General features: G+C 44.0%; 1 protein-coding gene across 1 annotated transcript in view; it reads right to left on the bottom strand.

Moving 5' to 3' along the window:
• Window positions 1-25,991, bottom strand: part of c6 (complement component 6) — a 194,797-nt gene that overhangs the window by 50,707 nt on the left and 118,099 nt on the right. Inside the window, exons 14-16 of the mRNA XM_060934862.1 lie at window positions 21,311-21,477; window positions 7,348-7,573; window positions 6,545-6,713 (exon numbers count right to left, since the gene is read on the bottom strand). Of these exons, the coding sequence (XP_060790845.1) occupies window positions 6,545-6,713; window positions 7,348-7,573; window positions 21,311-21,477 (562 nt within the window). The remainder of the gene's footprint in view (window positions 1-6,544; window positions 6,714-7,347; window positions 7,574-21,310; window positions 21,478-25,991) is intronic.

Raw genomic sequence — 25,991 nt, 5'->3', positions numbered from 1 at the left:
CAGTGTGTTCCAGTGCTTCATAAATGATTTTCTTAGGGACATGCTTGGCAGATTCATCATTGCTTACATCGATGATATCCTCATTTACTCTCCAGATGAAGAAAGCCACATTCACCATGTGCCCACAGTCCTGCAGTGTCTGCTCGACAACCACCTGTACGTCAAGGCAGAGAAATGTGAGTTCCATCAACAGTGCATCTCATTCTTGGGCTACATCAGTGCTGAGGGCATTAGCATGGACTCCAGCAAGGTCTCTGCAGTCACTGAATGGCCAGTTCCCACCTCTGTCAAGGACCTGCAACATTTCCTTGGGTTTGCAAACTTCTACCATCATTTCATCAGGAACTTCAGTTCCATTGCATCTCCCCTCACCACCTTGCTAAAGAAGGGCCCCAAGAAGTTCAGCTGGAACCCATCAGCTGAGGATGCCTTCAACAAGCTCAAGAAAGCCTTCGTCTCTGTTCCGATTCTACAGCATCTGGATCCCACCAAACCTTTCATAGTAGAAGTAGATGCATCCAACACCGGAGTAGGTGGTAGTCCCAACATTTTGGTGAGAAGAACAAGCTCCACCCCATAGCATACTTCTCAAAGAAGCTAACTTCTGCAGAAAGGAATTATGATGTGAGAAACCGAGAACTGTTAGCCATCAAGTTGGCATTGGAGGAGTGGAGACACTGGCTGGAGGGAGTAGCACATCCAATCATGAGTCTCACTGGTCAAAAGAATCTTGAGTACCTAAGGAAAGCTAAGAGGTTGAAGCCCCGCCAAGCAAGATGGGCACTTTTTTTTAAACCAGATTTGATTTCACAATAGCATTTTGTCCAGGTTCCAAGAACACCAAAGCTGACACCCTGTCTCGCAACTTTAACCCTGTACTGCCAGATTCTTCAGACCACCCCATTATACCCGCCAAGTGCTTCATCCAGTCTATCACCTGGGATCTAGATCAAGAGATCAGAGGAGCACAGCCCAGATCCACACCTGAGAAGCTTCCACTTGGCCTTCTTTATGTACCAAGGTCACTCTAGGGGCACCTTATCACCTGGGCTCACATGTCCCCAGTGACTGGACATCCAGGTAGTCAAAGAACCTACCAGATGCTGAAAAACAAGTACTGGAGGGAGAACATGCTGACAGAAATCACTGTTTGTCATGTCATGCTTGGATTGTGCACAGGCCAAGGTTCCCAGGACACTGCCAGCAGAAAAGTTGTGCCCTCTTCCCATGCCATGATGACCCTGGCCACACCTTGCTGTGGACTTCCTCACAGATCTTCCACTATCTCAAGGTAACACCACCATCCTGGTAATCATCGACAGGTTTTCCAAGTCACTTAAGCTTATTCCTCTACCGGGCCTCCCCACAGCATTTCAAACAGCAGAACTCATGTTTCACCATATCTTCAGGTACTTTGGCATCCCAGAAGACATCATCAGTGACAGTTTATATCATGCTTCTGGTCATGCTTCATGGAACACCTGGGAGTATCAGTCATCCTCACATCCAGTTATCACCTGCAATCTAATGGTCAAGTTGAAAGGGCCAATCAGGAAGTAGGCTGCTTCCTGAGAATCTTCTGTATGTGTAACCAGGGGGACTGGGCGCAGTTCCTCCCCTGGGCCGAGTATGCACAAAATTCCCTGAAACATTCAGCAACACAGCTAACACCTTTTCAGTGCATACTCAGCTACCAACCGCCCCTGTTCCCCTGAGATGACACCCCAGCCCAGGTACAATCAGTAGAGGACTGGTTCAAGTGCAGCCAAGAAGTATGGGAGGAGGTGCACCAATGCTTAGAATCCGTCAACACCAAGTACAAGGAGTATGCAGACAAGCACAGGGGCCTGAACCCGGATTTTTCCCCAGGCGACAGGGTCTTGGTCTCCACAAAACATCTACATGAACCCAACACACATAAACTTCAACCATGCTACATCGGAACGTTCAAAGTCATTAAACGCATCAACGAAGTCTCATATAGACTGGAACTCCCCACATACAGCCAAATCTCCCCCACATTTCATGTCTCATGCCTGAAACCTGCCATCCCAGATCCTTTGTCATCCAAATTACCAACACAAGAATACCCAGGTCTGGAACTGGAAGGAGAACCCATCTACCAGGTAAACAAGATACTGGACTCTAGATGCAGAAGAGGGCATATTGAGTACCTGGTAGACTGGGAGGGTTATGGTCCAGAGGAACAGAGCTGGGTAGAAGCCTAGGACATCCTGGACCCTCTGCTCAAACAAGAATTCCACGCTCAGCATCCAGACAAGCCTGCACCTAGAGGGAGAGGTCGGCCCAGAAAGAATAGAGCTCCTCAGGGGGGTTCTGTCAGTATCCCCATTGAAAACACAATCTCATGGACTCCCAGAACTACACATCCCAGAACACACGGCGCCCTCGGTCACTGGCCTATTGAACTCAGCTGACAATCATCACACACATCATTAGTCTCCCCATATAACCATGCCAGTTCCACACTTTCATTGCTAAGTATCGTTCTGCGTTCCAACCAGTACTACTGAGCTGTTTCATTGTCTGCCCAATATCTTGTTATTTTGACCCCTGCTAGCATTTCTCTCTTGTCTTTTGCCTCACCTACTTTGTGTTGTTTGCATGATCGATCGACCCTCGCCTGGTTACCGACTACGTCTCTCGTCACACGATTTGGCTTTCTTTGCAGTGCGCTTCTCAGTCTCTTTCTGCACATACATCTGTAAGTGCCTGCAATCTGACACACTGTACTTGCCTGATGCTAAAAGGACATATTGTTAATCACCTCAGGAGGTCATTGTTCAGGGGTGGACTGGACATCGGGAGTAGCGGGAGTTTTCCTGGTGGGCCGGTGGTTCAGTGTGGGCCGGCGGAGAAAAAAAAAATACAGTTGTGCTGGCCTTTAATATGATAAGCAATGTTAACAGTTTCTCTAGTGTCTGGATAATCAGCATTGGCTTACATGAGCGTCAGTCGTGGGGCTGTTGGCCAATCACAGCTGAGCCGAAGGCCGAGGGTTTCGGTCCAGCCCCCTTCTCCCTCTTCATCTGTCAATCAATTAATCAGCTGTGCAAAAATGGAGAGGAAATGCAAGGGAGGTGCACAAAAATTAAGAGAAAAGAAAAGGCACGCACTACAAGCAGATGCGGCCAAGTGTCGGAAACTGGCAAATATATTTTCTGCTGCTGCATCATCTGCACCATCCTCAGCAGCACCTGCAGCTCTCGCGGTGTCGCTGTCTGGAGGACAACATGACCCGGAGGGGGATGCTACTCGGGTGGGCGGCTGTAATATTATAACATTATTTAGCTAGCTTGCTAACTTTTAGCACAACGCATTTAGGCTAGTTTGGCTGTAAAAATGTCATTACTAGTGTAGTCCACACACAATACTGCTAGGCCTAGTATACTAACAACATAACATTTTTTTTTAACCATCTTAGCCCTATTATCAAAAAATTATATTTTACTGATAGTTTGGTTTAGTGGTTTACTAAAACAATACTAACAGTACTAATCTCTTATTTAGACTGAAGATGATCCAGCTACTGCTAGAGGAAGCCAAGCCCAGGAAATCAGTGCGCTCTGTTCAAAAGTTGATTCTTTTTACAAGGCCAAAACCAGAGGACTTAGATTATTTCTTGAGTCATCATCCCCAGCAGAAGGCAGAGAAGGCTATAGTGCAGAGAGCTTTTTCTTGCAAATATGGCACAAATAGGAAATGGCTTTCATACAGTGAAGACAGACAAGCACTCTTCTGCTTCCTTTGTATGGCATTTGCTAAGGCTACAGATAGCAGTTTGTTCATCACTGGCATGACAGACCAGAAACACATACATCAGAGAGTGGAAGAACATGAGAGGAGCAATCTACACAGAGGTTGTGCAGAAGCGTATTTCCTTAGGTCCTCAAAACGCAATGTTGAGAACCTTCTCATGGGACATCAGATGTCTCTTTGTAAAGTGCAGGTGCGCAAGAGGCGGCAAGTGTTGGAGCGCATCTTAGTGAAGCTCACTGGAAAAAGAGGTTTGAGCTACAGAGGGTCACAGTCTGAGACAGCATACATGCTTGATGATTATACAGTGGATCATGGCAACTTCTTGGAAATTATTGTGTTGCTTTCAAAATATGTTTGCCTCAAGGAACACCTCACTCTTTTCATAGAAAAGAGTAAGAAAATACACCAGTCTGGATCCAGCAGTGGTAGAGGTTCTCTAGTTACTTTCCTGTTCAAAACTACCATCAACAACATCATTACAACCATCCAACACATAATGAAGGCCACCATCGCAAAACAAATCCAAGAATCTGGTATGTTCACTGTCCAGATTGATACTACACAGGACATCACAGCCCAAGATCAGTGCTCTGTCATCATAAGATATGTAACAGACATTGTTCATGAGAGACTTGTTGCTCTAATTAAATGTGAGGCATCCACTGGGCAGTACTTTGTCAAAGTTGTGAGTGAGGTGCTGGCAAACATGAACCTGGATATGAAGCAGTGCACTGGAAATTCAACGGATGAGGCCACCAACATGCAGGGTCAATATATAAAGGCTTCTTCGCACTTCTCTCAGAAAAGTCCCCTCATCAGCTCCATGTGTGGTGTTATTCACACATCCTCAACCTTGTTTTAGCAGACACAACACAGTCTGTCTCAGAAAGTGGCTCTCTTTTTTTCTCTCATCAATAACATTGCTGTTTTTGTCAGAGAGTCCTACCAGAGGATGTCCATTTGGGAGAAGGACAGGAAGGACCCTAAACACAGACGTCTTGCTCCGATTGGAGAGACACGCTGGTGGGCAAAAGACAGTGCTTTGACCAAGGTATTTGAAGCTTTTGGAAAGCCAGATGGAGCCCTGTATGTTGATGTCCTTTACACTCTTTCAGCCATCCAAGATGAACAGAACATTAACACCACTACTAGGGTCGATGTACGTGGCTTCATTGCAAGGCTGCTGAACTATGAAACAGTACTCACAGCTCAGCTCTTCCTCCAAATTGCTCATGGCCACTCAGCAAGATGTTCTTAAGATGCTGGATAGCGAGGACATCATAGATGGTGTTGCAGAGAAAAGTGTGCTGCTGCAGAAATTGCTACTTCAGTAAGGTGATATGTTAACTATTATGGTCTGATTATTATTAGTGTGACTTACATGTTCACCAATCTTCACACTATTAAGCAACTATTGCAGACCATTTTAAGTAACTATAAAAACTATTATATATTTGTTCTAATCAAGGCCTCAGGTTAAATGATGTCATTATCCCTTCAATAATGTTTACATGCATATTTTTTTGTCTCCCACATATGTGAACATATTTGTTCCACCTCCAGCATCCGCCGCATCATCCGCCTCCAGCGTCCGCCGCATCATTCGCCTCCAGCGTCCGCCGCATCATCCGCCTCCAGCGTCCGCCGCATCATCCGCCTCCAGCGTCTGCCACCATCATCCGCCTCCAGCATCCGCCACCATCATCCGCCTCCAGCATCCGCCACCATCATCCGCCTCCAGCATCCGCCACCATCATCCGCCTCCAGCATCCGCCACCATCATCCGCCTCCATCATCTGCCTCCAGCATCCTCCTCCATCATCCACCTCCAGCATCTACCGCATCATCCGCCTCCATCTGCCTCCAGCATCTGCCGCCATCATCCGCCGCCCTGGCCCCTGAGTAGGCCAGTCAAGTACTAAATTCCCGGGCCACTTTTTTGCCCCAGTCCGCCCCTGTCATTGTTGCTCATTTTCTATGTTAAAGAGTAGAATGAATCCTGCAGTCGAGCTGAACACAAACTAAAGTTTTATGCCTCTTTATTTACTCATACAGACAGTGGCAGGGTTTATGAAAACACCCCTCCTTGACACCGACCAGGCCACTTGCCATGCTCATGAAATTAAAACGTGCATGAGCAGCAGCTCACACCGTTTCGCATGCACACACATGTTGGCACCGCATATGCTGAGAACGTGAATAAAAGTATTTTTATTTGTTTGTGCATTTGTACATGCAAAATAAACATATGTGCTTCATTATTTCTTAAGTTGTTAATGAGATGCTGGGTGACATCACATTATTAAAACATTTACTGGTTAATTTCTCTAAAACTATTTGAGCACAAATATTTTATCTTGCGTGCATAAACGATGCACAAATGAAGCAAAATACTTTTATTCCCTTTCTCATCATATGGGGTACCAACTAAAGCCAGTGCAGAGAAAGCCTCACTTACAACAGGTGCAGAGACAATGCAGCCAAGAGGAATAGAGTGTGTGAGATCGAGACACAATGTGTATGGATATGATATCTACCCATTTTCAGCCAGTGAGTTAACATTTACACATCTCTCACAGGTCCTATCTGAACTGTCATGACCAGGGATTAACCTGTGTTGACTGACTTGGTTTGAATTGACAAAAGAAGGGTTGAACATTGGCCAAATAACCCAGGTCCAACCATGGTCTTCGGTATGAAAGAGGCAATAGGAAACCACAGCTAGGTCTTTCTTCATGTTGCTGTGCTTTGAGTGCATACTTACTGTTGGAAGATAGAGATGGTGCACTCCTCCTCTTGGTGCTCAGGGCCCTGGCAGGGTTTCCCTCCTTTCTGAGGAGCAGGGTTATTACAGGATCGAGTGCGGTGCTTCTTTAAGGTTGAGTCACAAGCACTCCATGAGCTCCAGCAGCTCCAGTAGCCATCAACTGCCTCTAGATATGGAGACAATAACACACATACACTGATAGCATTAATAAGTCAAATTCCTATCATAAAATCTGTTAATACAAAGGGCTCTTCAGTTTGTCCCTTTAGAGGAGGTTCAATGTATAGCTCTATAACAGAGGATTTCTAACTAGAACCATTAACCACCCAGAAGACCCTGAAGTAACCCTTTTCAAATACACTATTTTTAAAAAGGCTGTAAATGTGACAGTAATGTAAATTGAGTGTAAACAACTGTAAAACTTATTTGCAGTAAAGTACTACAATATCTTACATAGTATTAAAAAATAATCCAGTATATTTGCTCATTTGCATTTAATTAGTGCAATTATCACATTATTTTTTTGCAGTGTAGTGCGCACTAGTAACACATTTCTTACACCCTGCATCATAATATTGACATAGACATCTTATAAACATGTCATAGTAGAAGTTATACACTAATATTTTTCCTCAGGTTGGAATAATACCACATTACATTTTCTACAGCACATAATTTCATCCACCTTATTAACTTTAGCTAACTTACATCCATATTAATAATGATAAAGAAATAAAGATTTTAAAAAATCGCCACATATCTAAGTCAGTCATTTACATTGTCAAATTAAATAAAGAAACCTGAAGTGTAGTCCTTGGCCCGTTTCTCACAGTTGGCCCCGTAGGTTCCAGTCTGGCAGATACACACACACTCTGTCCCTGACAAGGCTGGGCGGCCATTGTTGGGACATGGGGCACATTTACAGGAGCAAAAGGATGCCAGATACTCAACCAGAGCCTTCTGCATGTGTCGTCTCTTTGTCACGGCACAAGGAATACCATGCACAAGCTCCACCAGGGGCTTCAGCTAGATAAAAAAGTAGATATATGGGCTCAAAAACTCATGAACATGTCACTTTTTTATGTTTGTGTTTTTCAAAAGCAGAATGCATAGGTGTACAAAGGTGTACATATCTATTGCACTGCAACCCTGCTATAAAGAACTCCCTGGGGGCCGTCCAAATAGTTTGTTTTAATGAAAAGTTTGTAATGCTGAAATGGACCCACTTGTCACACCAAATACTGAAGTTATATAAAACAAGATCAACTGTGTTTAATTTATATCTAGGCTTAATTCACCAACGTATTTATGAAGTATAGGAAATAAGTCACTCGCCATTGTTTGCTTGTCGCATCATCTTTCTTTTCAGCCCATCATTTTGATTGCAGTTATGGATGAAGTCTCACAGCTCTTTTTCTTTCAAAGTTGAAATTGCATTTTCTGGATACCATATTCTTTAGACAAATTTGTTGCTTTCTCACCATGCTGTAGACGGTCCAGGATATAAAGTTTGTCTTCAATGGCATCACGTTCACACATGTTTGAGTTTGGCGTGCACATAGGCATACCTCAAACTGCTACTCATATATACACATGCAATGCCATTAGGACTAACTACCATGTACCTGTTCTGGATTAGAGTGCAATCCCAACACATGCTTATGAATCTCACTACACACAGACTTTGCGAAGTATATGCACTGTACCTAGTGTCTTATATTACCAAGCCTTTTGTAGCACAGTGTTGCTCTTCTGGTTTCTAATTCCATTTTTTATTTTGCCCTTTGTCTCCTCTTTTGATATCTTCTCTGTGCCTTGCTTGACCATTGCCTGGTTCTCAACTCAGATTTTTGATCACTAATTTGGATCGGTTTGTCAGGGTGTTTTTAAATAAACTCATCTCATTCTCATCTCATTATCTCTAGCCACTTTATCCTGTTCTACAGGGTCGCAGGCAAGCTGGAGCCTATCCTAGCTGACTACGGGCGAAAGGCGGGGTACACCCTGGACAAGTCACCAGGTCATCACAGGGCTGACACATAGCCACAGACAACCATTCACACCTACGGTCAATTTAGAGTCACCAGTTAACCTAACCTGCATGTCTTTGGACCGTGGGGGAAACCAGAGCACCCGGAGGAAACCCACGCGGACATGGGGAGAACATGCAAACTCCTCACAGAAAGGCCCTCGCCAGCCACGGGGCTCGAACCTGGACCTTCTTGCTGTGAGGCGACCGTGCCACCCACTAAATAAAACTCTTCTAGCAAATACATCCATCTATTGACTGCATTTTCTGAGAGACAGAAAGTATCTTATGTTTACAAGTAGCCTTGACAACAATGCTTATGGAGTAAAGACTCCTGTAAAACTGCTTATACAACCCCAATTCCAAAAAAGTTGGGATGCTGTGTAAACTGTAAATAAAAACAGAATGCAATAATTTGCAAAGCATGGAAATTCTATTTCATTGAAAATAATATAAAGACAACATATCAAATGTTGAAACTGAAAATTATTATTTTTTAAATATATGCTCATTTTCAATTTGATGTCAACAACATGTTTCAAAAAAGTTGGGACAGGGGCATGATTACCACTGTGTTGCATTACCTCTACTTTTAACAACACTTTTGGGAACATTTGGGAACTGAGGAGACCAGTTGCTGTAGTTCTGAAAGAGAAATGTTGTCACATTCTTGCCTGATATACAGTTTCAATTGCTCAACAGTTCAGGGTCTCCTTTGTCATATTTTGTGCTTTATAATGCACTAAATGTTTTAAATGGGAGACAGGTCTGTACTGCAGGCAGGCCAGTTTAGCACCCAGACTCTTATTATGGAGCCATGCGGTTTTAATATGTGCAGAAAGCAGTTTGGCATTGTCTTGCTGAAAGAAGGAAGGCCTTCCCTGAAAAAAAGATTTTCTCTGGATGGCAGCATATTGCTCTCAAATGTGGATACATCATTCAGCATTAATGATGCCTTCCCAGACGTACAAGCTACCTATGTCATGTGCACGAATGCACCCTCATAGCATCACAGATGCTGGCTTTTGAATTGTGCACTGACAAGCCAGATGATCCCTCTCTTCTTTAGTCTGTTGGGTGTGGTATCCATGATTTCTAAAAGGAATTTTTAATTTTGATTCATCAGACCTCAGGACAATTTTCCACTTCACCTCAGTCCATCATAAAATAACTCAGGCTCAGAGAAGTGTCACAAGTGGCAAGCTGAGGTGAAGTGAGGACCCAAGAACAGACTCAGAAAACAGGCAGTGTAAAGAGAAAACTTCTTTAATGAAGTAGATGGCAGAAAGGCAAAAAAGGTACAGTAGGGCTTAGGCAAAAATCGATAGTCAAAAAAACACAAGAGGAGCAGGTAGACACAATCAGGGACAAAAAAAAGCAGAAAAATCTTCACAAAAACTGATGAGCACAGGGACAAGGGAAAATCCAGGCAGAGGTAGCAAAAGAGACACAATCCAAAAGAACAGGTAGGTGAAAACAGACACAAAAAAAAGAGAAACTTGGGCAGGGGGAATCAAAAAGACAATACCAAAGAGCTGTAGCGAGGCAAGGAAAGTCTACAAGAGACAGTCTGGCAAATGGAGTAGCTCCAAACAGTTCTTAAAAAGCCCTGGCTGATGGGAGAGGGGTGACATCAGGTTTGGGAGTGCCACTTCAGGAAATGGCCTTCAGCAAGGCAGCACTGAATTCTTGTCCTGGATCCGGCCTGGAAGTCCCACAATCTAAGGCATGGGTGGACTGGACCAGACTGTGACAGTACCCCCCCCCCCCCCCCCAACAGGCACCTCAGAAAGTGCCTCAGGGTGTTGTTGGTGGAAGTCCATGATGAGGGTGGGATCCATGATGAACCTGACAGGAACCCAGCTCCTCTCTTCAGGACCATACCCCTCCCAATCAACCAGGTACTGGAGTCCTCTGCCTCATACCTTCAACAACCTCCTGACAGTGAAGACCTCACCACCATCTATGAACCTGGGAGGAGGAAGGGGTTTGTAGGGTGGGGACAGGGAACTGGAGACAAAGGGGTTTGACTGGGGAGACATTGAAAGTTGGGTGAATATGGCACATGGTTACAGGCAGAGACAGTCTGACAGAGCAGGGATTAGTTACCTTGGAGACGGGGAAAGGTCCTATAAACCTGGGAGCCAATTTGCGGGAGACCGTCTTGAGGGGCAAGTGGTGAGCATTACCCACTGCTCCACCTGATAGATGGGTGCTGCCAAGTGGTGTTTATTGGCTTGCTCTTTAAACATCTTGACAGACCGTAGGAGCTTTTTCCTGGTCAATGCCTACATTCTCCTGCAGTGGCACACAAACATCTGGGCAGAGGGCATGATGACTTCTTGGATGGGGAAGAGTGGTGGCTGGTAACCTAGAGAGCACTGGAAGGGGGAAAGACCTGTAGCAGAGGTGGGTAAGGATTTGAGCGTACTCTATCCAAGGAAGGGTCTTGCTCCAGGAGGCAGCATACTTGGATACCATGCACCTGAGAACCACTTCCAGCTCCTGGTTGGCCTGTTCCATCTGTCCATTGGTCTGAGGGTGAAAACCTGAACACAGATTGCGAGAAACACCAATAAGTTTACAGAAAGCCTTCCAGAATTGGGCAGAGAACTGGGGTCCATGGTCTGATACGATGTCTGAGGGGAGTCCGTGTAGCTGGAAAACATGGAGTATCAGCAATTTGGCAGTCTCCTTGGTGGTGGGAAGCTTTGGCAGAGGGATAGAATGAACAGCTTTAGAAAAACGGTCGACAACAGTGAGGATACAAGTATTGCCACCTGAATTAGGGAGTCCTGTGATGAAATCCAGGGCTGTGGGTGACCAGGGCCGGTGGGGAAGAGGGGTCGCAGCAGGCCAGCAGGAGGTCTGTTGCCAGTCTTGTTCCTGGCACAGATGTCCCAAGCTGCCACAAACCTCTGGACATCCTCCTTGATGGTTGGCCACCAAAAATGTTGTCGGATGAGTGCCAGAGTCTGGGCTACTCTTGGGTGGCATGCCATTCTGGAACCGTGACCCTACTGCAACACCTGTGCCCGTGCAGAAACAGGAACAAAAAAGATGGTTAGGAGGTGCATTACTAGGCCCTGGGTCCTGCTCATGGGCCTTCTGGACCAGGGTTTCCGCCTCTAAACAGAGTGGCCCCCCACCAAGCACCATGTAGGAACTATGGTCTCAGGGGTGGTCAATTCCTCCTGGAGGGGAGAAAACATTCTGGACAAGGCACCAGGCTTACCATTCTTAGAGCCTGGGTGGAAGGAAAGTGTAAACTTGAAGTGAAGAAAGAAGAGACCATCAGGCCTGACAAGAATTGAGGTGCTTGGCAGTCCTGAGGTATTCGAGGTTCTTGATCTGTCCATATGATGAAGGGAAGGTCTGATCCCTCCAATCAATGTCTCCATTCTTCCAAGGCCAGTTTAATGGCCAACAGTTCCCTATTGCCAACATCATAGTTTCTCTCAGAGGGGGAAAGCCGACGAGAGAAGAAAGAGCAAGGATGAAGCTTGTTGTCACTAGCCGATCTTTGGGACAATATGGCCCCCACCCTTGACTCCGAAGCATTGACCTCAACCACAAACTGCCAGGACGGATCTGGAATGGGGAGTATAGGTGCTGACGTGAACCTTCGTTTGAGCTCCTAGAACGCCTTCTCAGCCCCTTCCTCCCAGCTGAAAGGGACCTTGGTGGAAGTTAGAGCCATGAGGGGCCCAGCCACCGTACTAAAGTTCCTGATGAATCACCTGTAGAAATTTGCAAACCCCCAAAAAAACCAAACCCCGCTGGAGTTCTCACCAAGAGGACAGGGTGGGCCAGTCAGCAACTGCCTTGAGTTTCAGGGGGTCCATCTGAATCTGTGTGGGGGAGATAATGAAACCCAGGAAGGAGACAGAACTTCTATGGAACTCACATTTCTCAGCCTTAACAACGTTTATTTTCCAGGAGTCGCTGAAGGACCTGCCTGACATGGATGTGGTGTTCATCAAGGGAGTGGGGAAAAACAAAAAATATATTGTCCAGATAAACAAAAACATTAAGGTAGTCTCTCAGGAGATCATTAACGAGGACCTGGAAAACCATGGGAGCGTTAGTCAGGCTGAATGGAGCCATGAGATATTTGTAGTGGCCTGCGGGGGTGTTGAATGCCATCTTCCATTTGTCCCCTTCCCTGATCCTCACAAGGTGGTAAGCATTACGCAGGTCTAGCTTGGTGAAAATCTGGGCTCCCTGGAGTAACTCAAACGCCATAGACATGAGAGGTATGGGGGGGTAACGGTTCTTGATGAAGTCATTTAGCCCATTGGTAATCAGTGCAAGGGCACAAGGATTTGTCCTTCTCCACAAAAAAAAATCCTGCCTCTGCAGGAGAAGAGAGGGATGAATAATTCCAGCTGCTAAGGACTCAGTGATTTATTTATCCATGACTTGCCTTTCAGAAGGAGAGAGAGAGTAAAGTCACCCCTTAGGTGGCGCAGTCCCAGGGAGAAGGTCAATTCCACAGTCATGGGGCCTATGGGGAGGAAGGGAAACAGCTTGAGACTTGCTGAACACAGGTTTTAAGTTATTGTATTCAGGAGGCACATTAGAGAGGTCAGGATATTCACCAGTGGTGGGCTGGAGCAGCTTGGTGTGAGGGAGGGCAGATTTCAGGCATGATAAACAGAATTGACTTCATCCTAAAATGTTGTTAGTCCAATTGACATGGGGGTCATTTACAGTTAAGCCAGGGCAGACCAAGAACTATGGGCACATGGGGATTACTCATGACAAAACTGGATGGATTCAGAGTGTTAATCAGAAATTCTTAAGGTGACCAGGGCTGTTCTATGGGTGATGGTGGTCAGACCAGTACCGTTAAGGGTCAGGACAGTGAGGGACAGGTTCAGAGCCAGTAGTGGAATCCCTAGGTGCTTGGCAGTGGTCGAGCAGATCAGGTTTCTGTCAGCCCCTGAATCAATGAGTGCCTGGAGGTCGTGGGGCTGATTGCCATGGATAATGACCACTAGGAGTAGCAGTTGATTGGTAAGGGGCTGATTCTGGACATTGCCCACCAGGGCCCCTAAACTCACTGGTGGGCTTTTCCTTTTAAAGGACAAGATTGGCAGAAATGCCCCAGCTGTCTGCAATAAAAACATGCCCTCATATCCTGATGGTACTGTCGTTCCTCAGGTGAGATGCTGACTCGGTCTACCTGCATTGGCTCAGCAGAAGGAATGGGAGGCTGAAAGGGAGCAAGACTAGTCAGAGCTCTCTCGTTCACCCGCTGTCTGATCTGGGTGTCAATATGACTGGCAAGGTCCATGAGACCAGGGAGATCAGGTGGCAGTTCTCGTGAGACCAGCTCATCCTTGATGGAGTCTGACAACCCGTTCAAAAATGCATCAAACAAGGCACTCTCATTCCAGCCACAAGATGCCACCAAAGTGTGAAACTCAATCGCATAGTCAAAAGTGGACTGGGCACCCTGCCGCAGCCCCATGATTTCTCTTGCTGCCTCTGCCAGACAGAGAGCGATCAAAGGTTTGCCTTATCTCCTCTATGAAATCCTTGAAGCTGGTGCAACATGGTGCATTGGCATCCCACATAGCTGTTCCCCACTTCCTAGCTTTGCCACTGAGGAGAGTGATGGTGTAGGCCACTCGGGAACGCTCTGTAGGGAAGGCCAGTGGCTGAAGCTCAAGGGTTAGCAAGCATTGAGAAAAATGATCTGCAGGTACCTGGTTCTCCATCGTATGGCAGTGGGGTGGGAAGTCTCGGCTCTCTGAAGAGGGCTGGAGCAGGAGGAGCGGTAGGTGGAGGGGGTTGTGTAGGAGCAGGCGTTCTTGAAGCTGTTGTAGCTGAGTGGCAAGAAGATTGAGCATGTCCGAGATGACGACAAGGTTTTGATTCACCTGTTGGATGTCCTGTCAGTGGGTCCCAAGGAGAGCTCCCTGTTTCTGCACCGCTGCTCTTAGCTGGGTGAAATCTGCTGGGTCCGTGTTGGCCAGACTGTGCTGTCACAAGTGGCAAGCTGAGGTGAAGTGAGGACCCAAGAGCAGACTCAGAAAACAGGTAGTATAAAAGAGAAAACTTCTTTAATGAAGTAGATGGCAGAAAAGCAAAAGGTACAGTAGAGCTCAGGCAAAAATCGGTAGTCAAAAGACAGGCCAGGAGGTCAAAAACACAGGAGCAGGTAGACACGATCAGGGACAAAAAAACGGGCAGAAAAATCTTCACAAAAACTGATGAGCACAGGGACAAGGGAAATCCAGGCAGAGGTAGCAAAAGACACAATCCAAAAGAACAGGCAGACAAAAACAGGGACAAAAAACTTGACAAAAAAAAAAACAAGGAAAAATTCAGGCAGGGGGAATCAAGAAGCCACAATACAAATGAGCCGTAGCAAGGTGAGGAAAGTGTATAAGAGACAGTCTGGCAAATGGAGTAGCTCCAAACAGTTCTTAAAAAGCCTTGGCTGATGGGAGAGGAGTGGTAGCAGGTATGGGAGTACTGCTTCAGGAAATGGACTTCAGCAAGGCAGGACTGAATTCCTGTCCTGGATCCAGCCTGGAGCCGGCATGGAAGTCCCACAATCTAAGGCATGGATGGACTGGACCGGACTGTGACGAGAAGGTGTTGTTGTTGTTTATATATGGTTTTTAACTTGCATTTGTGGATGCAATAATGAACTTTTTTCACAGATGATGGTTTTCTGAAGTGTTCCTGAGCCCATACAGTGATTTCCACTACAGACATGTGTCTGCTTTTAATGCAGTGTTACCTGAAGCTCACAGGCATCCAATGTCAATTTTCAGCCTTGTCTCTTGCAAACAAATATTTCTCCAGATTTTCTGAATCTTTTACTGATATTATGTACCATAGAGGATGTGATCCCCAAATTCTTTGCAATTTTACATTGAGGAACATCTCATCTCATCTCATTATCTCTAGCCGCTTTATCCTGTTCTACAGGGTCGCAGGCAAGCTGGAGCCTATCCCAGCTGACTACGGGCGAAAGGCGGGGTACACCCTGGACAAGTCGCCAGGTCATCACAGGGCTGACACATAGACACAGACAACCATTCACACTCACATTCACACCTACGGTCAATTTAGAGTCACCAGTTAACCTAACCTGCATGTCTTTGGACTGTGGGGGAAACCGGAGCACCCGGAGGAAACCCACGTGGACACAGGGAGAACATGCAAACTCCGCACAGAAAGGTCCTCGCCGGCCACGGGGCTCGAACCCGGACCTTCTTGCTGTGAGGCGACAGCGCTAACCACTACACCACCGTGCCGCCCCATTGAGGAACATTATTTTTAAATTGTTGCACTGTTTGTCTATGCAGTCTTTCACAGAGTTGTGAACATCTCCCCATCTTTACTTCTGAGAGACTCAGCCTCTCTGCGATGCTCTTTTTATACTAAATCATGTTACTGACCTGTTGCCAATTAACATTATTATTATTATACAACTTTTTCAGTCTTTTGTTGCCTCATCCTAACTTTTCTGAAACTTCTTGCCGACATCAAATTCAAAATGAGCATATACTTTTTTCAAAAAACAATAACATTTCTCAGTTTCAACATTTGATACAGTATGTTGTCTTTGTACAATTTTCAATGAAATATAGGGTTTCCATGATTTGCAAATCTTCACATTCCGTTTTTATTTATGTTTTACACAGTGTCCCAACTTTTTTGGAATTGGGGTTGTAGATCATAAAATAATATCCTTTTAAGGGATATTTTGAAGTCAATGATTGCCGTTCTTGATAATTATTAGTGATTGACACCTAAGCAAGGCTAGTTAAGCCTTTGTTTTATGGCATTAACATGTATTGTTAACATGACTGAGGATCTGATTACTTATTGTTTGTCTCTGGTGGGAAGAGGAGCGCATGACTCATTGAATTTTTTTTTTAACTCTGACTCATTGTCATTCAAGGTGGGGGATACTAACTTAATTTGTTACAGTGGTGCTTGAAAGTTTATGAACCCTTCAGAATTTTCTATATTTCTGCATAAATGTGACCTAAAACATCATCAGATTTTCACACAAGTCCTAAAAGTAGATCAAGAGAACCCAGTTAAACAAATGAAACAAAAAATTATACTTGGTCATTTGTTTATTGAGGAAAATGATCCAATATTACATATCTGTGAGTGGCAAAAGTATGTGAACCTTTGCTTTCAGTATCTGGTGTGACCCCCTTGTGCAGCAATAACTGCAGCTAAACGTTTCCGGTAACTGTTGATCAGTCCTGCACACCAGCTGGGAGGAATTTTAGCCCATTCCTCCATAAAGAACAGCTTCAACTCTGGGATGTTGGTGGGTTTCCTCACATGAACTGCTCACTTCAGGTCCTTCCTCAACATTTTGATTGGATTAAGGTCAGGACTTTGACTTGGCCATTCCAAAACATTAACTTTATTCTTCTTTAACCATTCTTTGGTAGAACGACTTGTGTACTTAAGGTCGTTGTCTTGCTGCATGACCCACCTTCTCTTGAGAGTCAGTTCATGGACAGATGTCCTGACATTTTTCTTTAGAATTCGCTGGTATAATTCAGAATTCGTTGTTCCATCAATGATGGCAAGCCGTCCTGGCCTAGATGCAGCAAAACAGGCCCAAACCATGATACCACCACCACCATGTTTCACAGATGGGATAAGGTTCTTATGCTGGAATGCAGTGTTTTCCTTTCTCCAAACATAACACTTCATTTAAACCAAAAAGTTCTATTTTGGTCTCATCTGTCCACAAAACATTTTTCCAATAGTCTTCTGGCTTGTCCATGTGATCTTTAGCAAACTGCAGACGAGCAGCAATGTTCTTTTTGGAGAGCAGTGGCTTTCTTCTTGCAACCCTGCCATGCACACCACTATTGTTCAGTGTTCTCCTGATGGTGGACTCATGAACGTTAACATTAGCCAATGTGAGAGAGGTCTTCAGTTGCTTAGACGTTACCCTGGGGTCCTTTGTGACCTCGCCGACTATTACATGCTTGCTCTTGGAGTGATCTTTGTTGGTCGACCACTCCTGGGGAGGGTAACAATGGTCTTGAATTTCCTCCATTTGTACACAATCTGTCTGCCTGTGGATTGGTGGAGTTCAAACTCTTTAGAGATGGTTTTGTAACCTTTTCCAGCCTGATGAGCATCAACAACACTTTTTCTGAGGTCCTCAGAAATCTCCTTTGTTCATGCAATGATACACTTCCACAAACGTGTTGTGAAGCTCAGACTTTGATAAATCCCTGTTCTTTAAATAAAACAGGGTGCCCACTCACACCTGATTGTCATCCCATTGATTGAAAACACCTGACTCTAATTTCACCTTCAAATTAGCTGCTAAACCTAGAAGTTCACATATTTTTGCCACTCACAGATATGTAATATTGTATGATTTTCCTCAATAAATAAATGACCAAATATAATATTTTTGTCTCACTTGTTTAACTGGGTTCTCTTTAGGACTTGTGTGAAAATCTGATGTTGTTTTAGGTCATATTTATGTAGAAATATAGAAAATTCTAAAGGGTTCAAAAACTTTCAAGCACCACTGTATGTGCAAAAGTTCATAAAAGAGTTCATTGTAGTGGGGTTGCATTGTATTTAGATTTTATTTGCTCGTGGAAGCTCCAGTATTCTGCCCAGTCCCATATTTTGGCTACCCAGAAAACAAAGGGTACTTTGACACTTAGACTGTTTTCCAAGTCAGAATCTGAAATTGATACATTTGGTTCATTTGCTTTTTTTTTGCTTTAGTTTCACGCTGCATAATCCAAATGAAAAGCAAAAAAGGAGAGGCTGAGGGGAGACAGTCTTCAGTGAAGAATGAAAAGTCCAGTGGGTGGAATTGGGTCTGATCCAAGTCCTCTTATAGTCCTAGCTCCTACTGAGGTATTTCACCCACATGACCAAGTCATGTGATGCAGCCATTTTGGACGGCACGCTTAAGTCCTTCAGTGCAAGGCAGTATGAGATGGTGGAGACCTTTGCACATTTTAACAAGAAAGTAAGCTGTGATTCGTGTTAAATTGGATCTGTCTTTTATCACAAACACTGTACCCAGCCTTGGTATGGAGCCAAGGTTGTCGACAGAAGTCAACAGTTTGATGAAGGATGACCCCAGCAGTTTGAAACGGTACAAGGTAGGCTATGTTCACAACACTGTCTTGTTACTCGGGGGATCCGAGATCCCCTGAAACAGACATGAGATCCTTTGAAAACATGATTTGGGGAAATGTTGGGGGGTCTCTAAAATATTGGCAAAATGATGTTTATTGACATAGCAATCGTGTGTAACGGGAAGCATTTGCATATCCAAAGTGTTGTGTTTACATGACAACGACTGCTGCTGCCAGGTTGGTTGTTGAGTAGCCTGACTGTTTTTTTTTTTTCCTTGCGTGTGGTATCATTGTTGACGCGAGGTTGTTTTTTGAACATGCCAATGCGGACACGATTTCCCATGATGAGTTATGACTTCAGACGTGATGCGTGTGTGGAGTCCACGTGATATGTGCGTAAGATAGGCTTCTCATGTGTTTGGAGATCCGCGCTCTTTTTTTTCTTTTCTCTTTCTTTTTACTTAATTTCCCTGTTTATTTCTGTGTCCCGTTTCTTTCTAGCCTCTGTTATTGCGTTTTATGTCTGATGTCTGCTACATGCAACCCTAGACAAATTAACACTGCCTTGTTTCACTGTTCAGATGGGTTAACAAACACTGACCCATTTACTTTTTGCTATATATTTTATCAAAATTGCGTTAACTGATAAACTAACCTGAAATGAAATGATCACTGCAAAGTCTGGAGTACTCTGTTGGCTCCCAATCCTGTCTTTTCACAGCTGTAATCCCTCTTGTCTGGGTCAGTAGTAAACCGGTAGTGATGTGTCGGTCGCGAACAATCCGGTTCAAAGAGCCGGCTCTTTGAAGTGAACGACGGGAGCCGGATCTTCGGTGGGAGCCGAGTTGGGGAGCCGAATTATTTTTTTGTCCTTAGGTGCCTCAGAGAGAGAGAGACTTTCACAAAAAAAGTTGCTGTCTGATTGCGTCTTTGTGTTGTCTATTACCATTCAAAGGAAAAAAAGTAGCATGGTGTATGCCTACTTTTTTTGGTTGATGTCATTCACAGCTGCAAAAATACGAAAATTGGTATAATACTTAAAGCTGTGGAGCGCAGGGGAGAGGAGTCTGTGAGGCACCTGAGGAGGGGAAAATCAGCTGTATATTTTATATTGGTAATATAGCACAGTTTTGCATTGTTTGTGAGAAAATAATTTATTAATTGGTAAGTTTTTTATTTCTATAGCTAGAAGATTGTTACACTGCTATACTTTACAAAGCTTTACAATGGCTACAAAAACTAAAAAATAAAATGGAAAACATCCTATTGATAAAATATCTCATCTCATTATCTGTAGCCGCTTTATCCTGTTCTACAGGGTCGCAGGCAAGCTGGAGCCTATCCCAGCTGACTACGGGCGAAAGGCGGGGTACACCCTGGACAAGTCGCCAGGTCATCACAGGGCTGACACATAGACACAGACAACCATTCACACTCACATTCACACCTACGGTCAATTTAGAGTCACCAGTTAACCTAACCTGCATGTCTTTGGACTGTGGGGGAAACCGGAGCACCCAGAGGAAACCCACGCGGACACGGGGAGAACATGCAAACTCCACACAGAAAGGCCCTCGCCGGCCCCGGGGCTCGAACCCAGGACCTTCTTGCTGTGAGGCGACAGCGCTAACCACTACACCACCGTGCCGCCCCATTGATAAAATATAAATAATGTAATTAATTAACTAGTTAATTGCAGCAATTAAATCAAAAATAAAATCTCAGGAGCCGTTTGGGAACCGAAAGAGCCGGCTCCTTATAGTAAGAAGAGCCAAAAGAGCCGGCTCCCGAAAAAGAGCCAAAATTCCCATCACTAGAAACCAGTAAAAGGAGCGTCCTGCACGCTGTCCCTGTCTGTTGTGGCAGCCCACAGCACAACAAGCAAACACCATGGTTATTTATAGAGTGCTTACTGACAAATTAATCTATTCTAGGTGTCTGTAACACTTTTTTTTTTTCAAGCCGGTTCTCCCTCTCTGTCTGCAGCATTAGTATGTAGCTTGACGTTCAAAATGGCGGACACCGGGGCGTCACGTGACCCTGTGACGTCAGGTGAAATACCTCAATAGTCCTGAGAGGCAACATACCACCTCTGGATGTTTGGTTTGACTCCACCAACTCCACCCCCTGAAATTTAGGTTCTGCAGCACAGGAAGTTTCGCATCATGTAGGGTTGAAAAAAAACCTTGTTTTTTTTATTGGTTATAAATATAGTGACAGAAAAGATGTGCATACTACTCACAAAAATGGCCAGACCATGGATAAATGCAGAGCCTACATCAAATAAATACATAATTATATACATAACATTTTTTAACTTATTATTATTTAATTTAACTTTTATTTATTTATTTATTTATTTATTTATTACACACGGCACTACAGCTCTGGTCTGTGACAAAGTTTGGACCTTGTGGCTCAGTTTAAATTTTTTTAGGTATAGTGAAAAATATTCTATTAAAATATGTTGTTGTTTTTTTTTCTAAATCAGTGATTGATGGGACATGATGAATTGTTAATGGTGTTCCAAATCTTTGGTGCTTCAGCATTCTTTACTTGCTGTGTGTGAGTTTGATTAATGAAGAGTATAAAGCTAATCCAACTGATTGGAGAATTTCTAACCTCATAGTCTATGACAGTGGGGTTATCTATAGTAGATTTGATCCAGTCTTTGTAAGTCACGCTGTCTGGTGGAGCACCTTTCCGTTCCCAGGCCAGAGCTGCAGCATACTCTGATCTTCCTCCCTTCACTGATGATATGGATTTCTCTGATGTCTGCAGGAATGATCCTGAGGAAGATCCAGATAAGATGCATTACACATGCAAATGTATAACAAAGAAACACATAAGAATTTTGTTTGGCTTATTAAAAAACATACTAAAGAATAAAAAAAAAACCCTCACACAATGTCCCTTATTTCCAACTTATTCTCACTGTAATCAACTAAGTAAGATGGTGTTGTTTGTGATGTTTAGATATTTAGCTTCTCAGCTAATGTAGTCCACATTTAAGTTAGGTATAACAATTAAGGCACCGAAGAAATCTTTTTCCAGTGATGTCATAGACTTGCTGATGTGGTTCAGGACACACTAATCTATGAGCATAACTTTTTCATCAATACAGGATGATGTCACTCTGCCCTCTGAGCCCCCCTCCAAATGTTTGAAGGCAGTAAGATGATAATGCATGCTAATAATGTGACTACTAATTTTTCTATAATTGTGTATTTGGGCATGGGAATATTTTGTATATTAAACAAACAAACAAACAAAAATATAATAATAATAATAATAATAATAATAATAATAATAATAATAATAATAATAATAAATGTTTTTCAATAATAAACTTTAATTTATTGTTCAAAGTTACACTCAATTCAGTCTGGTATCATAAACAGCTGCAATAATATATAACAAGTATAACAAACTACTATATATGATAAGAACTAAACTAAGAAATATTAATTAAATTGATAAAAACTATATATAAATAAAAACTAAACTAAAAGAATATAAATTAAATTAAACACTTTTTAAAATGTTTCAATTTATTGCAGCAACTGATGTTTCTACATCAAAGTCAATGTCTTTCACATTCAGATTAGTTCTTCTTATGGACCCTTTTCAGTCACGTGACCTTCATAAACGCGACCACCATTTTGGACATGTAGTGGACTTCGGCTCGAATCAGTTTGAATGCGAGGAAGGCGACAAACAAAAAACATAAAAGAAAAAGGAGCGAGATGCAGAAAACACCTTCACTATCCAGTGACGTAGGGCATTTACAGGGTGAGCAGAGGGAGAGGTATTTGCAAAAATTGAGGTTAGCAGGCTTAGAGAACGACGTTTACCTGCTTCCACCAGGATTGTTCACTGACGTACGGAAGTACACGAAGCCCTCGTCTTTACCTGACTTCGGCCCACATGATCTGTATACCTATGTCGTTAAAAACCCATCGCCATACACATACACGCCAACGTCCGAGGTTCCGGAGCGAGCTCCGGCTTGCTCCCGGAGTGCTCTGGCCGAGGTTCCGGAGGGCGCTCCGGCTTGCTCCAGGAGTGCTCCGGCCGAGGTTCCGGAGCGCGCTCCGGCTTGCTCCGGCCGAGGTTCTGGAGCGCGCTCCGGCTTGCTCCAGGAGTGGTCCGGCCGAGGTTCCGGAGCGCGCTCCGGCTTGCTCCGGAGCAAGCCGGCGCACGCTGCTTAATTTGAGGGGAACCTTGGCCGGAGCACTCCGGGAGCAAGCCGGCACGCGCTGCTTAATTTGAGGGAGAGCAAGCCGGCGCGCGCTGCTTAATTTGAGGGAGAGCAAGCCGGCGCGCACTCCGGAACCTCAGACGTTGGCTCCGGCAGCTGTTTACACTGGATCCGGTGTAAATAGCTGCCGGATCATAATTACAGTAAACTAGTAAATACAGTAAAGGAAAAACTTGAGACTGAAAGGTTTTAACAGTCATCCAAATGACTGAACGTAAACATTCCTACAGTAACATACCAGCTACTTGTTGACATTAGCTAGTCAACAATAGCTACTACAGAAGAACAAAGAGGTTACAATGGGTTATTTTAGCCTATTTGGTTACACACTCGCCGCCACAGAATGTTGACAGCAATATAATGCCTTTTCTGGCTAATTTTATTTGTCTTACCTCCAACAAAGTGGTCACTACACAAGCGTTGGTATGCCGAGGGCTGCCAATCTGTTAATGGCCGCTATCCATCTTCTCCGTCGGGATCCGATAAAATGATAAACCTTGCCTTGTTTGTTGATGGTTACTACATCCAGGTGCACAACAATATAGTGGCATGATGGAAGTCTTGCTGAAAGTAAAAACTTTCTTTGCTGCCGTTCCTCAATGTTGGCTGTGGTAAACTACTGGTAGTACACGTCCAAAATGGTGGCCGCGTTTGTCGTGACATCACGTGAAAAGGGTCCATAGCTCTTGAACCTCTCAACCACAGAAGAGCTGATCGCAGAATGGAGAAGGACACTTTGGCTCTTATCCAGGCAATGGTTGTAGCATAATCTTCTCCTTTCTTGTCGGCAATTAATTCCACTAACTTCTTGTGGTATCTCTTGCATTCATCAGCCATACCTCCCAAGGTTGTGAATACCAAAGGAGTGAAAGTTCCATGTTCTACTTCCATTACATGCCTTGCATACATGCGCTTTTTCTTGTTTTCATGTTGACGATAAACTTGTAGGCTTAAGTCTTTGTGGGACTCTGCATTGGGGTGACATACCCATACTGTATATCAAAGAATGCAGATCTCTGCCTTTCCCCAAACCCTCTTGCATGAACATCAAGACGAGCATCAGGTGCTTTGTTGGAACCACTGTTCAGATTTTCACCCATGATTTCTTGCAGAGCTGGCTCTATCTCAACATCATTGCAGGCAATATTCAATAAATCTGCCTCAATATCTCTTAGCTCATTATGGCGTTGAATGATAAAACCACCTTATTTATTTATTTATTTATTAATATTTCAACAGGATAAACTCCTTCAGACAGTGTCTGCTATCACTGGGGGTCCTGCATTAAATTATTGCAATTGAAAAACAGATTACTAATTAAAAAGCAAAATACAACAACTAAAAATAACAGCTAAAAAAAGTCAAATTTTTTACTCTAAGAGATTTGTTAAACTATAGAATATTCTTGATTCTCCTTTTGAAGCCAGTTAATGATCTTTCTAACTTTGCTTCTACAAGTAGGGTATTAAATGTTTTTTCAGTCCCATATACTTAATCGAATTTCTGAAGAATTCTGTTTTAACTTGTGGAAGTTCAAGATTTATCCCTTTTTGTCTAGTATTGTACTTCGAGGAGATCCAGCAGAAAGTCATGGGGAGATCCTGAGGGGGCAAGCCATACAGGCATCTATGAACAAAGATGCGCATATTCCGTTTTTGTCGGGTTTGCAGGTCTTTCCAGCCCAGTCGTTCCAGATTGATGTCTTTGCTATGCTGCTCTTTCAGTACAATCTTGGCTGCTCTTATCTGCAGTCTCTCAAGTTTTTCTAGGAGTGTTGAGCTAGCTGTACTCCAGCAGATATCACAGTAGTCTAAGACCGGCAGAATGAATGCCCTGTAAATGGTGTTGGCTGCCTCTGTTGTCAGGTTTGGTCTGGTTCTTCTGAGGGCGCCAAGACACTGCGAAACCTTCCTAGCTAGATTGTTAATGTGCTCTTCGTATGTGAGTGCAGCATCAAGATGCACCCCAAGGTACTTATATGATGTCACTTGCTTAAGTACTTGGTCTCCAATTGCGATGTTCAGATTAGAAGAACGCGCCAATTTTTGGTGTGTCCCAAATAGTAAGCACTCAGTCTTTTTCGAATGAATTATCATCTAATTTTGGTCAAGCCAGGAGAGCATGTTGTTGAAATCTGCATTAAGCGTTCTCTCGATGCAGTTTGAGGTTGGTCCAGATGTGAAGATAACAGTATCGTCAGCATACATGAGAATGGAAGATATTTCAAGGACATGCTGTAGGTCGTTAACATATAAAATGAAGAGGAGAGGGCCTAAGATGCTGCCTTGTGGAACTCCACTTGTGACATTTTGGGGGGCAGATGTTATCCCATTACAATACACAGCCTGTTGTCTCTGCATCAGGTAACTTGAAAACCATTTCAGCTCTTTATCTTTTATGCTGTATTTAGTGAGTTTGCTAAGCAACAGGCCATGTGGTACCGAATCAAATGCCTTTCTGAGATCAATAAATACGGCACCCATCAAGCATCCCTTGTCGGCGTTTGCTCTGATGGTTTCTGTTAGATGAGTGACTGCGGCTTGTGTGGAATGTCCCTTTCAAAATCCATGCTGGTTATTACTTAGCAGATTGTTGACCTCCAAGTAACTCGTCAGTTGAAAGTGCACAGCCTTTTCCAGGACTTTGGAGACAATCGAGAGTAGAGATATGGGGCAATAGTTGTCCATGTCTTTGTGGTTGTCAGCCTTGAATAATGGTATCACTTTTGCTACCCTCCATTCCTCTGGAACCCTTGATGTTCGTAGGGAGGTGTTGATAAACCTAGCCAGCGAGACAGCAATTTCCGCTGCACCATCCCTGAGCATTCGAGGAGGAATGTTGTCAAGACCAGGTGCCTTATTAGGCTTGAGTGTCCTGAGTTGTTGGTAAACAAAGGCAGAGCTGACTGGTTGGAAGTGGAACTCCTTCCTGGTCAAGGTCTCGAGGGGATAGGATTTTTTGCCTGGCAAGATGAGACGTGGGATCCGATCAATGATGGTTGAGAAAAAAAACACAAAACCCATTTGCAATTAAAGTTTTATC

Source organism: Neoarius graeffei, chromosome 12 (assembly GCF_027579695.1).
Source record: "Neoarius graeffei isolate fNeoGra1 chromosome 12, fNeoGra1.pri, whole genome shotgun sequence".
Lineage (NCBI taxonomy): Eukaryota > Metazoa > Chordata > Actinopteri > Siluriformes > Ariidae > Neoarius > Neoarius graeffei.
This window is presented reverse-complemented; position numbering and strand designations above follow the sequence as displayed.